This window comes from Somniosus microcephalus, chromosome 5, assembly GCF_052327205.1.
Source record: "Somniosus microcephalus isolate GS21.2 chromosome 5, FLI_Smic_1.0, whole genome shotgun sequence".
Classification (NCBI taxonomy): domain Eukaryota; kingdom Metazoa; phylum Chordata; class Chondrichthyes; order Squaliformes; family Somniosidae; genus Somniosus; species Somniosus microcephalus.
In genome coordinates this window covers 49,764,939-49,776,469 of record NC_140991.1, presented here as the reverse complement: position 1 = coordinate 49,776,469, position 11,531 = coordinate 49,764,939, and the positions used below count along the sequence as shown (strand labels likewise).

The 11,531-nt window shown below is 48.2% G+C and overlaps 1 protein-coding gene across 1 annotated transcript; it reads right to left on the bottom strand.

The window, feature by feature from the left end:
• Positions 1 to 7,829: 7,829 nt before the first annotated feature.
• On the bottom strand, positions 7,830 to 10,777 carry ifnu (class II cytokine, IFN-u). Its single transcript, XM_085987195.1, has 6 exons — positions 10,724 to 10,777; positions 9,337 to 9,408; positions 9,098 to 9,244; positions 8,909 to 8,992; positions 8,032 to 8,034; positions 7,830 to 7,916 (listed from the first exon to the last, which is right to left on the bottom strand). Exons 1-6 carry the CDS (start codon positions 10,775 to 10,777, stop codon positions 7,830 to 7,832), a joined length of 447 nt encoding a protein of 148 aa, XP_085843321.1.
• Positions 10,778 to 11,531: the final 754 nt, after the last annotated feature.

The following is an 11,531-nucleotide window of genomic DNA, read 5'->3' as shown; positions in this document are numbered from 1 at the left end:
GACTTCAGGAGGGCATGCAGACTGGTGAAATGGGCAGAGACATGGAAAATGAAATTTAATGGAGGGAAGTGTGAAGTGATTCATTTCGTAGGAAGAATGAGGAGCTGCAATATAAACTAAATAGTACAATTTTAAAGGGGGTGCAGGAACAAGCAGACCTGGAGTATACGTACACAAGTCTTTGAAGGTGGCGGGACAAGTTGAGAACACTGTCAAAAAAATATATGGGATCTTTGGCTTTATAAATAGAGGTATAGAGTACAAAAGCAGGGAATTTATGCTAAACCTTTGTACAACACTGGTAAGGCCCCAGCTGGATTATTGTGGCCAATTCTGGGCACCATACTTTAGGAAGGATGCCAGGGCCTTAGAAAGAAAGAAGGACTTGCATTTATATAATGCCATTCACGACCTCAACGCATCCCAAAGTGCATTACCATTAATTGCTACTTAACAAGCATAAAATGTTAATGCTGGGTCAGTGTTTTATTATGTGTTGGATGTGTACTCCTAGCAGTACATTTAGGAGCATTGGCAAAGCTTAGCAACCTCACCATTAAAGCTAATATGCAAAATTACTGCCAGAATGGATGGGCTGCCAGCACCCTCCGCCCAGAAGATAAACTTGACCCCTTTTTGGAAAGAATATTCTGATATCAGACTGAATCTGTGCCCCCATGTCCTACTTTCACAATTTAGTTTGAAGTAATTTTCCCGGTTTACCTTTTCCATACTGTTTACGATTTGTATACCTCTATAAAAACATCTGTCAGATGCCTCCTTTTGAGGCTGATTTGCCATTAATATGTAATCTTCCTGGACATAAGTATCATCTTTCCTTTGCCAAAATGTTCTCTTGGAAAGGAAGCTTGACAGAAGCAGCAGCTACGGGTTACATTTTAAAATACTACAGCCCTGGTCTCACTACAACTTAACTGATTGAATTGCTCAGGCTCTCCAGATATCTGTCCCATGTTCAGCGTGTATGTCTGGTAATGTAACATTGCCCAGGATCAAACAATTTACCTTGTTAGGTAATGTGCTCACTGGAAATGACACAAGTCCTCTCCTATTCACCTAACTCTCCAGAGAGCAGAAGAATGATCATTCTGTCAGCTATTAAAAAGGTTTACTAGAAGTAAAAATTAAACAGTAACAAAAGATAAATATAGCCGATTTCACTTGATTACAAAACCTTTAATTTACATGTCCTCACAATAACAAGCAACACTTCACTAACTCCCCTGATATTGGAGACCCATGATCAGTGTCCCCAATAGAAAACTGATAGGGTGATTTAGTCTACCCACACACAGCCTGCCAGTTTGCCTCCACATCAATGGATCCGGAAAAATGTGTAAGCGTGGACTCTCTTTGAGATTATATCCCTGTAAGGAAATGTGAAATTCCCTGCGGCTACTGGCAATGGGTTAGAAATTACATCAGCCTCTCAATGAGATAATAATAGGCTACAAAGACACACATAAGAACATAAGAAATAGGAGCAGGAGTAGGTCATTCGGCCCCTCGAGCCTGCTCCGCCATTCAATAAGATCATGGCTGATCTGGTCTTGGCCTCAACTCCACTTTCCTGCCCGCTCCCCATAACCCTTCACTCCCTTACCTTTCAAAAATCTGTCTATCTCCACCTTAAATATATTCAATGACCCAGCCTCCACAGCTCTCTGGGGTAGAGAATTCCAAAGATTCACAACCCTCTGAGAGAAGAAATTCCTCCTCAAGTCCGTTTTAAATGGGTGACCCCTTTGATATACCTATCAATTCCTCCAATAAAAGGCGAAGAGTTACGAAGGTGACTAAAGGTTTTTATTGACTAAATAACAGAGCCCACTCTCGTGGGTGATCCGATCCAAGCAGGAGGAATACCAGCCAGTCGCTCACCTTTATACCTGGCCTGGTGGGTGGAGCCAAGGCGGAGTCGGCAGTGGTCATCCCAGGTATAGCAGTGTGGCAAGAGGCGACCTCGTACCGTGATACAATAGTGGTCAGTGATACAGTTATAACGAACAGTGGTGAACAGTGCTAACTACTAACAGTGATACGATAGTGAACGTGGTTTACCACATTCACCCCTTGTTTAGAATTAAGTCCGGCGGGGTGAAGTGTACTACCAATTCTGGTAGGTCAGTCTGTCCGGAGGCTTCGTAAGCCTCTCCGATCGCCGCAGCGGTGGTGTTGCCTTATCCGGTGCTGGTGCCTTATCCGGTGTTGATGCTGGTGTTTGCGTGGTCGGCGAGGGCTCGTGGGGTTCCGGCATGCCGTCTACCTGGACTGAGGTTGGGGGGGGTGGTGGCGGTGTTTCCGGATCGGCTGAGGGTGCGAGGTCTCGTAGGGAGACAGTGTCCTCCCGCCCGTCTGGGTACGCCACGTAGGCGTACTGGGGGTTGGCGTGCAGGAGGTTCACCCTCTCGACCAGGGGGTCCGTTTTATGGGTCCTCACGTGTTTCCGCAGCCAGACCGGCCCCGGGGCGGTCAGCCAGGTTGGTAGAGTGGTTCCCGTAGTCGACTTCCTGGGGAAAACGAACATTCGTTCATGGGGGGTGGTGTTAGTGGCCGTGCAAAGTAATGACCGGATGGAGTGCAGCGCTGTCGGGAGGACTTCTTGCCAGCGGGAGGTTGGGAGGCCCTTAGACTTTAAGGCTAAGAGGACGGCCTTCCATACCGTCGCGTTCTCTCTTTCCACCTGGCCGTTACCTCTGGGGTTGTAGCTGGTGGTCCTGCTTGCTGCAATACCTCTCTCTAGGAGGAATTGCCGGAGTTCCTCGCTCATGAAGGAGGAGCCCCGGTCGCTGTGTATATAGTTCGGGAACCCGAACAAGGCGAAGAGGGCATTCAGGCACTTAATGACCGTGCTACTGGTCATGTCGGGGCAGGGGAAGGCAAAGGGGAAACGGGAGTACTCATCAACGATGTTGAGGAAGTACACATTATGGTCAGAGGACGGGAGGGGCCCCTTAAAGTCGATGCTCAGGCGCTCGAAGGGGCGGGTGGCCTTGATCAGGCTTGCTCGGTCCGGCCTATAGAAGTGCGGTTTGCACTCCGCACAGGTCTGGCAGTTCCTGGTCATGGTCCTGACCTCCTCGATGGAGTAGGTCAGGTTGCGGGCCTTAATGAAATGGTAGAGTCTGGTGACTCCGGGGTGGCAGAGCTGGTCGTGGAGGGTCTGAAGCCTATCGATATGCGCGCTGGCGCATGTCATTCGTGAAAGGGCATCAGGGGATTCGTTCAGCTTGCCTGGCCGGTACAAGATCTCATAATCGTAGGTGGAGAGCTCGATTCTCCATCTCAAAATCTTGTCATTCTTGATTTTGCCCTTCAGCTTGTTATTAAACATGAAAGCCACCGAACGCTGGTCGGTGAGGAGGGTAAATCGTTTGCCTGCCAGGTAGTGCCTCCAGCGCCGTACTGCCTCCACGATCGCCTGGGCCTCTTTCTCGACCGACGAATGTCGGATCTCGGGGCCCTGTAGGGTCCTTGAGAAGAAGGCCACTGGCCTCCCCTCCTGGTTTAGGGTGGCGGCTAAGGCGAAGTCGGATGCGTCGCTCTCCACCTGAAAGGGGATGGACTCGTCCACTGCGTGCATCGTGGCCTTGGCTATGTCTCCCTTAATGAGGGAGAAGGCCGCGCACGCCTCCTCCGTGAGGGGGAAGGAAGTGGCTTTCAGGAGGGGTCTGGCTTTGTCCGCGTAATTGGGTACCCATTGGGCATAGTAGGCGAAAAGCCCCAGGGTTCTCCTAAGTGCTTTAGGGCAGTGGGGGAGGGGTAGCTCCATGAGGGGGCGCATTCTTTCTGGGTCGGGGCCGATGATTCCGTTCTCCACTACGCAGCCGAGGATGGCAAGGCGCGTGGTGTTAAACACGCATTTCTCCTTATTGTAGGTGAGGTTCAGCCGTTGGGCCGTACGGAGGAATTTCTCCAGATTCGCGTCATGTTCCTGCCGGTCGCGGCCGCAGATAGTGACGTTATCTAGGTAGGGGAATGTAGCCTGCAGTTCGTTCTGGTCAACCATCTGGTCCATCTCCCTTTGGAAGACCGAGACCCCATTAGTGACACCGAAGGGGACCCTAAGGAAGTGGTATAGGCGCCCATTCGCCTCGAAGGCGGTATACTGGCGGTCCTCAGGGTGGATAGGGAGTTGGTGGTAGGCCGACTTCAGGTCGATGGTCGAGAATACTTTATACTGTGCAATCTGATTGACCATGTCAGATATGCGGGGGAGGGGGTATGCGTCCAGCTGGGTATATCTGTTTATGGTCTGGCTGTAGTCGATGACCAGGCGGTTTTTATCGCCGGTCTTTACGACTACGACCTGGGCACGCCAGGGGCTGCTGCTCCCCTCGATAATGCCCTCTTTCAGGAGGCGCCGCACCTCAGAGCTAATGAAGGCTCTGTCCCCGGCGCTATACCGCCTGCTCTTGGTAGCGACGGGTTTGCAGTCAGGGGTAAGGTTAGCAAACAGAGAGGGTGGCGGGACCTTGAGGGTGGAGAGGCTGCAGGTGTTACGCGGTGGGCGGTTTAACGTTTGCTGGTTGTTGACTGTGAGTGGGGGGAGGGGTCCACCGTATGCTAGGGTTACGCTTTGGAGGTGGGATTGGAAGTCCAGCCCTAGTAGGACGGCAGCGCAGAGATGGGGGAGGACGAGGAGTTTAAAGTTTTTATACTCCGTGCCCTTAACCGACAGGGTCACGACACAGTAGCCGCTGATGTCCGTGGCGTGGGACCTCGATGCCATCGAGATTCGGCTGCGCATTGGTAGGACAGAGAGGGAGTAGTGGCTCACCGTGTCTGGGTGGATGAAGCTCTCCGTGCTTCCGCTGTCGAACAGGCAGGTCGTGGCGTGGCCGTTCACTTTGATGTCCATCATTGACTTGGACAGATGGTGCGGGCGGGCTTGGTCCAGGGTGACGGAAGCTAGTGTGTAGCTGAGCGAGTCGTTGTCATCTGCGGGCGAGGCGGTCGGGCGTGGTGAGTAAAATGGCGTCTCCCACGAGGTAGGGCCCCATGAGGCACTATTGGGGTCGGTTGCCTTAATCAAAGATGGCCGCCCCCATGACTCATGTGTGGGGATGCTGGCCTCAGTTGCCCTAAACAAAGATGGCCGCCCCCATGACTCATGTGTGGGGATGCTGGCCTCAGTTGCCCTAAACGAAGATGGCCGCCCCCATAGTTTGCATGCGGCACTGCTGGCCTCTGAGGATCCGCTCCTGCAGGCCTTGGAGAAGTGGCCTTTCTTCAGGCAGGTTTTACATATGGAGTTCTTGGCTGGGCAGCGCGACCTCGGGTGCTTCTCCTGGCCACAAAAAAAACAGCCGGCGGCCCGATCGCGGATGCCCGATGTCGGGGCCGGTGCCGGGGGTGGCGGGGCCGGTCGGGTCCGGGACGCCGACGCAGAGGTAGGTCCCGGGGGCGGCGCTGGGAAGGGTGCTGTGGTAGGGGTCGGGCCCGAGTCCCAGGGTCGCGAGCAGTACCTGGTGAATGCTTCCTGATCTTGGTGGGCCACTTCCAGGGAGATAGCGAGGGCTTCAGCTTTTTCCATGCTGAGGTCTTTAGCTTCCAGCAGTCTTTGCCGTGAGTACTCGGACCGTAGGCCTTTCAGGAATGCGTCGCGGATATTATCTTCAGTATTTTCGGCTGCCGACACCGATTTAAAGTCACAGTTCCTGGCGAGTGCATATAGCGCCTGTGAGAATTCGGCTACTGATTCTCCTGGCTGTTGCGGCCGTGATCTTAGGAGGTGCCTAGCGTACATGTAGTTTACCGGGGTCCGGTACTTCTGTTTCAGCAGGTTGATGGCGGTCTCGTAGGTAGTCATGTCCTCGATGAGAGTGTATACTCTCGGGCTCAGTTGTGCCTGCAGGACACTTAGTTTGGATGCCTGAGGGACGCTGGATTCTCTCAGGTATGATTCGAAGCAGACCAGCCAGTGTTTAAAGTCTGCGGCTGAGTTTGCTGCTCGTGGGTTCAGGTCCAGGTACGGCGGTCTGAGGGCTCGCAGCCAAGCTGGCTGGTGTGGCTGTGCTCCTGGGAGCTGCGCTGGTGGCTCCTCCGCCGGTTGTGACTCGTTGTCGGACATCATTAAATTTAGTCAATAAAATTGATATACCTATCAATTCCTCCAATAAAAGGCGAAGAGTTACGAAGGTGACTAAAGGTTTTTATTGACTAAATAACAGAGCCCACTCTCGTGGGTGATCCGATCCAAGCAGGAGGAATACCAGCCAGTCGCTCACCTTTATACCTGGCCTGGTGGGTGGAGCCAAGGCGGAGTCGGCAGTGGTCATCCCAGGTATAGCAGTGTGGCAAGAGGCGACCTCGTACCGTGATACAATAGTGGTCAGTGATACAGTTATAACGAACAGTGGTGAACAGTGCTAACTACTAACAGTGATACGATAGTGAACGTGGTTTACCACACCCTTATTCTGAAACTATGCCCCCTAGATCTAGATTCCCCCACAAGGGGAAACATCATCTCTGCATTTACCCTGTCAAGCTCCCTCAGGATCTTATACATTTCAATAAGATCACCTCTCATTCTTCTAAACTCCAATGAGTATAGGCCCAACCTGCTCAACCTTTCTTCATAAGACAACCTCATCCATCTCAGGAATTAACCTCGTGAACCTTCTCTGAACTGCCTCCAATGCAAGTATATCCCTCCTTAAATAAGAAGACCAAAACTGTATGCAGTACTCCAGGTGAGGTCTCACCAATGCCCTGTACAGTTGTAGTACGACTTCCCTACTTTTATACTCCATCCCCCTTGCAATAAACACCAACATTCCATTTGCCTTCCTAATTATGTGCTGTACCTGCATGCTAACATTTTGTGTTTCATGTACAAGGACCCCCCGATCCCACTGTATCGCAGCATTTTGTAGTCTCCCTCCATTTAAATAATAATTTGCTTTTTTATTTTTCCAACCAAAGTGGATAACCTCACATTTTCTCACATCATACTCCATCTGCCAAATTTCTGCCCACTCAACCTATCTATATCCCTTTGCAGATTCTTTGTGTCCTCTGCACAACTTGCTTTCCACCTATCTTTGTATCATCAGCAAATTTGGCTACATTACACTCGGTCCCTTCATCCAAGTCATTAATATAGATTGTAAACAGCTGAGGCCCCAGCACTGATCCTTGTGGCACCCCACTGGTTATTGATTGCCAACCCGAAAATGACCCATTTACCCTGATTCTCTGTTTCCCATTAGTTAGCCAATCCTCTATCCATTCTAATATACTACCCCCAACCCCATGAGCTCTTATCTTGTGCAGTAATCTTTTATGCGGCACCTTATCAAATGCCTTCTGTAAATCCAAATACACTACATCGACTGGTTCCCCTTTATCCACCCTGCTCGTTACATCCTCAAAGAACTCCAGCAAATTTGTCAATCATGATTTCCCTTTCATAAAATCATGCTGACTCACCTGTTTTACATTGAAGACTATCCATAGATATAACAGCAGTGAGATGTATTGCATGACTGTGCCCCTTTATAGTCATGAGCAGGTAAAACATAACACTTCAACAGAAACAGATGCAAAAATGCCAGCAGTGAAAATGAGAAAGATTTTATTTTTAATACAAAAAGATAAATGCATTTCTGAAATAAATACAATAACCCATAGATTAACTTTTACAGATAGAACACACATTACAAATTCTGTTCAATTGTTTTAACAAGCTTAAAAGACTATCATAAAATAGGGATGGGAGGGAAAGCAACAAAAATGTGCATAAAATGGAAACCAGACTAGTCACTCTGAGAATATATTGAGTTAATATTATATACTGATTTTTATTTTCTTGCATGGTTTATTGCAGCCTCTTGGAGAATCTCTCTGGTTATTGCATGAACGATCTCCCAGGCACAGCCACTATTTTCCTGTGAGGAGACAAGAGGATTTGTTTTAGTGTCAAGTTTTCATGTAGTTTGTATTAATCTGACGCTGAATGATTCAAGAATACAGGATTTATAAGTTATATTATATTGTACATACCAACTGAAATAAATTAATGAAAATAAATGAATGAACAATAACAAATCTGATATCAGTTCACCAGACGCAAACTGGTATTGAGATTGAATATGGGAACAGTGCAGTTTAAATTGTGTGTGTGTGTGTGGGGGGGTTAACTCACAATAGAAAAAAAAGAAAGACTGGCAAATATATCGCACCTTTCATGAGCTCAGGACATCCCAAAGTGCTTTACAGCCAGTGAAGTACTTTTTGAAGGGTAGTCACTGTTGTAATATATGAAACGTGGCAGCCAATTTATGCACAACAAGGTTTCACAAACAGCTATATGATAATGACCAGATGACCGCTGGGTCAATATCCTGGAACTCCCTACCTAACAGCATGGTGGGAGTACCTTCACCACACGGACTGCAATGGTTCAAGAAAGCAACTCACCACCACCTTCTCAAGGGCAGTTCGGGATGGGCAATAAATGCTGGTCTTGCCAGTGACGCCCACGTCCCAGGAATGAATTAAAAAAAAGTTTTTTTAGGAATTGGTTGAGGGCTAGAAATTGGCCCGGACACCATGGAGAACTCCCCTGCTTTTCTTCGAAATAGTGCCATGGGATCTTTTACGTCCACCTGAGAGAACATCTCATCTGAGGCACAGCACGTCCGGCAGCACAACATTCCCTCTCTCCTCCATTGTGGTGTCAGTCTGGATTTTGTGCTCAGTCTCTGGAGTGGGACTTGAACCCACAACTTTCTGACTCAGAGGCTACCACTGAACTACGACTGACACCTAATAGGGAGAGTTTATATTCATTGGGAATCTGGATAGGTACCCAGGAACCTATTATTATTAGTTGTACAATCATCATTATCCGAGGAGTTTATTTAGAGAACTATTTTACCTTCAGTTTCAAAAATATGTCTAGTTTCTGGAACCTTTCTCGTGGAGCCGATTGGAGGCTATCATGGGATTGAGGTGATTTCATCTGCAGAAAGACAGAAAAAAGAAACAAATGTTTTTATTTTCTTGCAATTTAAAAAAAAACTCTAAATGATGTGGTGTTTGAGATGCTGGGGCGGGCTGTTCTTACACAGGATCGCAGCTGTGAGAGAATTTCCGACACTTTGTTCAGGAACCTGAGCACGTTCCGACTGTCCAAGGGCATGTCCGTTTGACTGAAGAGCCTCTGAATCCTGGTTAGGACTTCAACAACCAGCGCCGCTTTGTTGTGCTCCGCCTATTTCAAATGCAAAAAGTGAGACCGTTTAAAGGGAAAATATCTTTTCTTGTAATGTGAAAAGGAGCGAAAAGGTGTTCTGTCCCACTCACCGGTCTTAAAATCGTTGGAAACGCCAAATTCTCATCGTATTCGCTTCTGCATTCGGGTGAAAACACGGGATTCTGCAATTTAAAAAAGTGCAACGGAAATGAAGAAATATTCACACTTATTAGTTTCTGTTAAACAATCGATACCTTTTTTTTGACGAAAAACCGTACAAGCAAACGAATCATAGCAGCCAGGATGAAAAAAGTTATCGTCAAATTAGTCCCAGTCCCAAAGCCATGTCCTAGTCCCAATCCCCTCATCACCATCTCATTCATGTGATATTCCACATCAGGGATTTATTTACAGTGATTTGAGAATTAAATGTAAGAGCGGGTCTGCAGTGAAGGGTCGATTCTATCTTTAAAGTACTCACTATATTCTCTAAACCGAGCATCAGTTCTTTCCAGAAGCTCCTCCTCATGCAGAGATGGTCAGAGTGATGTCCACAGGCACTTTGTGAGCACAGGGAGAGCAGAGCAAGAGGGAGGCCGAGTCTGAGCCAGGACATCTTCTTACAGCGTCTGCAAAATGTATTCAGTGAAGTAAAAGGGAGCCTGAATACTCGAGCTGGGCCGGGAGGCAGCAGCAGTTTGCTCGGGGTTCTTATTTGGTGTGGAGTCTCTCTTACTCGGTGCCGCTTGGTGCTGACTGGGAGCCGCTTCTTCTGGAGCTGTGTCGCCCATCCTGACTGCAGTCTTTTTAAAGTTCCCGCCTCCCCCGCACACTCCTCAGTGTTAAGAACGAAACTAACCTCTCTTCCGAAATCCTCATTATACAGACAATATTCAGAGTTTAATGGGGCTAGGGTGGGTCTGAAGCAACAACAGTTCCCATCAAATGAACAGAATTCAGTTGCCTCCGGGTACGCTCGTTGTTGTTGTACACTGGTTCCAGCTAGAAGTTGGATCCAAGCAAGGAACCTGTGCCAAACCACACTTCCCAATTCACACCAAGAAAATCCCTTAATTCGCTCTGTAATTTTCCGAAATAAACCTGACCCACTGCCAAATTGCACCCATAGAAAGTAGTGAATTTTAGGGGAAAAAAATCCCACCGCAATTAACCTGTAAAGTTTCGGGGGGGTGGGGATAAGAATCCTTCCGGTCGCCTTGGGTCCTAACATTGTGAATATTTCCTCAGTTGGACATCTTCAACCAAATCGGATGCATGTTCTAAAAAAAATGCACTGACCATTTCGCTGCTAACACAGAGAAGAGGTCCTCACCAAAGCATTAAAGAAATAAAAAAGAGAAAATGGTGGAAATACTCAGCAGGTCAGGCAATATCTGTGGAGAGAGAGGCAGAGTTAATGTTTCAGGTCGATGACCTTTCCTCAGAACTGCAGTGCATTTAAGATGTTGCTCCCTGAGGTGACCTAGGAATTCTTACCACTGATGGTTTAACTCTCTTCTGATAATGTGACACCACAAACCAGAAAGACATTTGCAAAGCAAATGGTTTGGACATAAGGGGCAGAATTGTGACTAACACCAAATCAGTATATTGTTTGCATTGGGTGCCAGAAATTGACTTACTATTGCCAGGCAAGCCAGCTTCTAAATTGGCTTTGCTCTGCTTTAGTTAACATTTTGGTGGACAGCAGAGACAGGCTGGCTCTAGTTATCATGTAGGTGGGCAGCAGGGAGACTGGCTCTGGTTATCATGTAGAAGGACAGCAGAGACAGACTGGCTCCACTTATCATGTAGGTGGACAGCAGAGACAGACTGGCTCTAGTTATCATGTAGAAGGACAGCAGAGACAGACTGGCTCTAGTTATCATGTAGAAGGACAGCAGAGACAGACTGGCTCCACTTATCATGTAGGTGGACAGCAGAGACAGACTGGCTCTAGTTATCATGTAGAAGGACAGCAGGGACAGACTGGCTCTAGTTATCATGTAGGTGGACAGCAGAGACAGACTGGCTCTAGTTATCATGTAGAAGGACAGCAGGGACAGACTGGCTCTAGTTATCATGTAGAAGGACAGCAGAGACAGACTGGCTCTGGTTATTATGTAGAAGGACAGCAGGGACAGACTGGCTCTAGTTATAATGTAGAAGGACAGCAGGGACAGACTGGCTCTGGTTATCATGTAGAAGGACAGCAGGTACAGACTGGCTCTGGTTATTATGTAGAAGGACAGCAGGGACAGACTGGCTCTGGTTATCATGTAGAAGGACAGCAGAGACAGACTGG

Excerpts from the sequence above, each read along its gene's own strand:
- ifnu (XM_085987195.1), bottom strand. The coding sequence starts at position 10,777 with ATGTCTTTCTGGTTTGTGGTGTCACATTATCAGAAGAGAGTTAAACCA. Across the intron at positions 9,245-9,336 it reads TTCCAACGATTTTAAGACCG|GCGGAGCACAACAAAGCGGC; the intron begins GTGAGTGGGACA and ends CATTTGAAATAG. Across the intron at positions 8,993-9,097 it reads TCTCACAGCTGCGATCCTGT|ATGAAATCACCTCAATCCCA; the intron begins GTAAGAACAGCC and ends GTCTTTCTGCAG.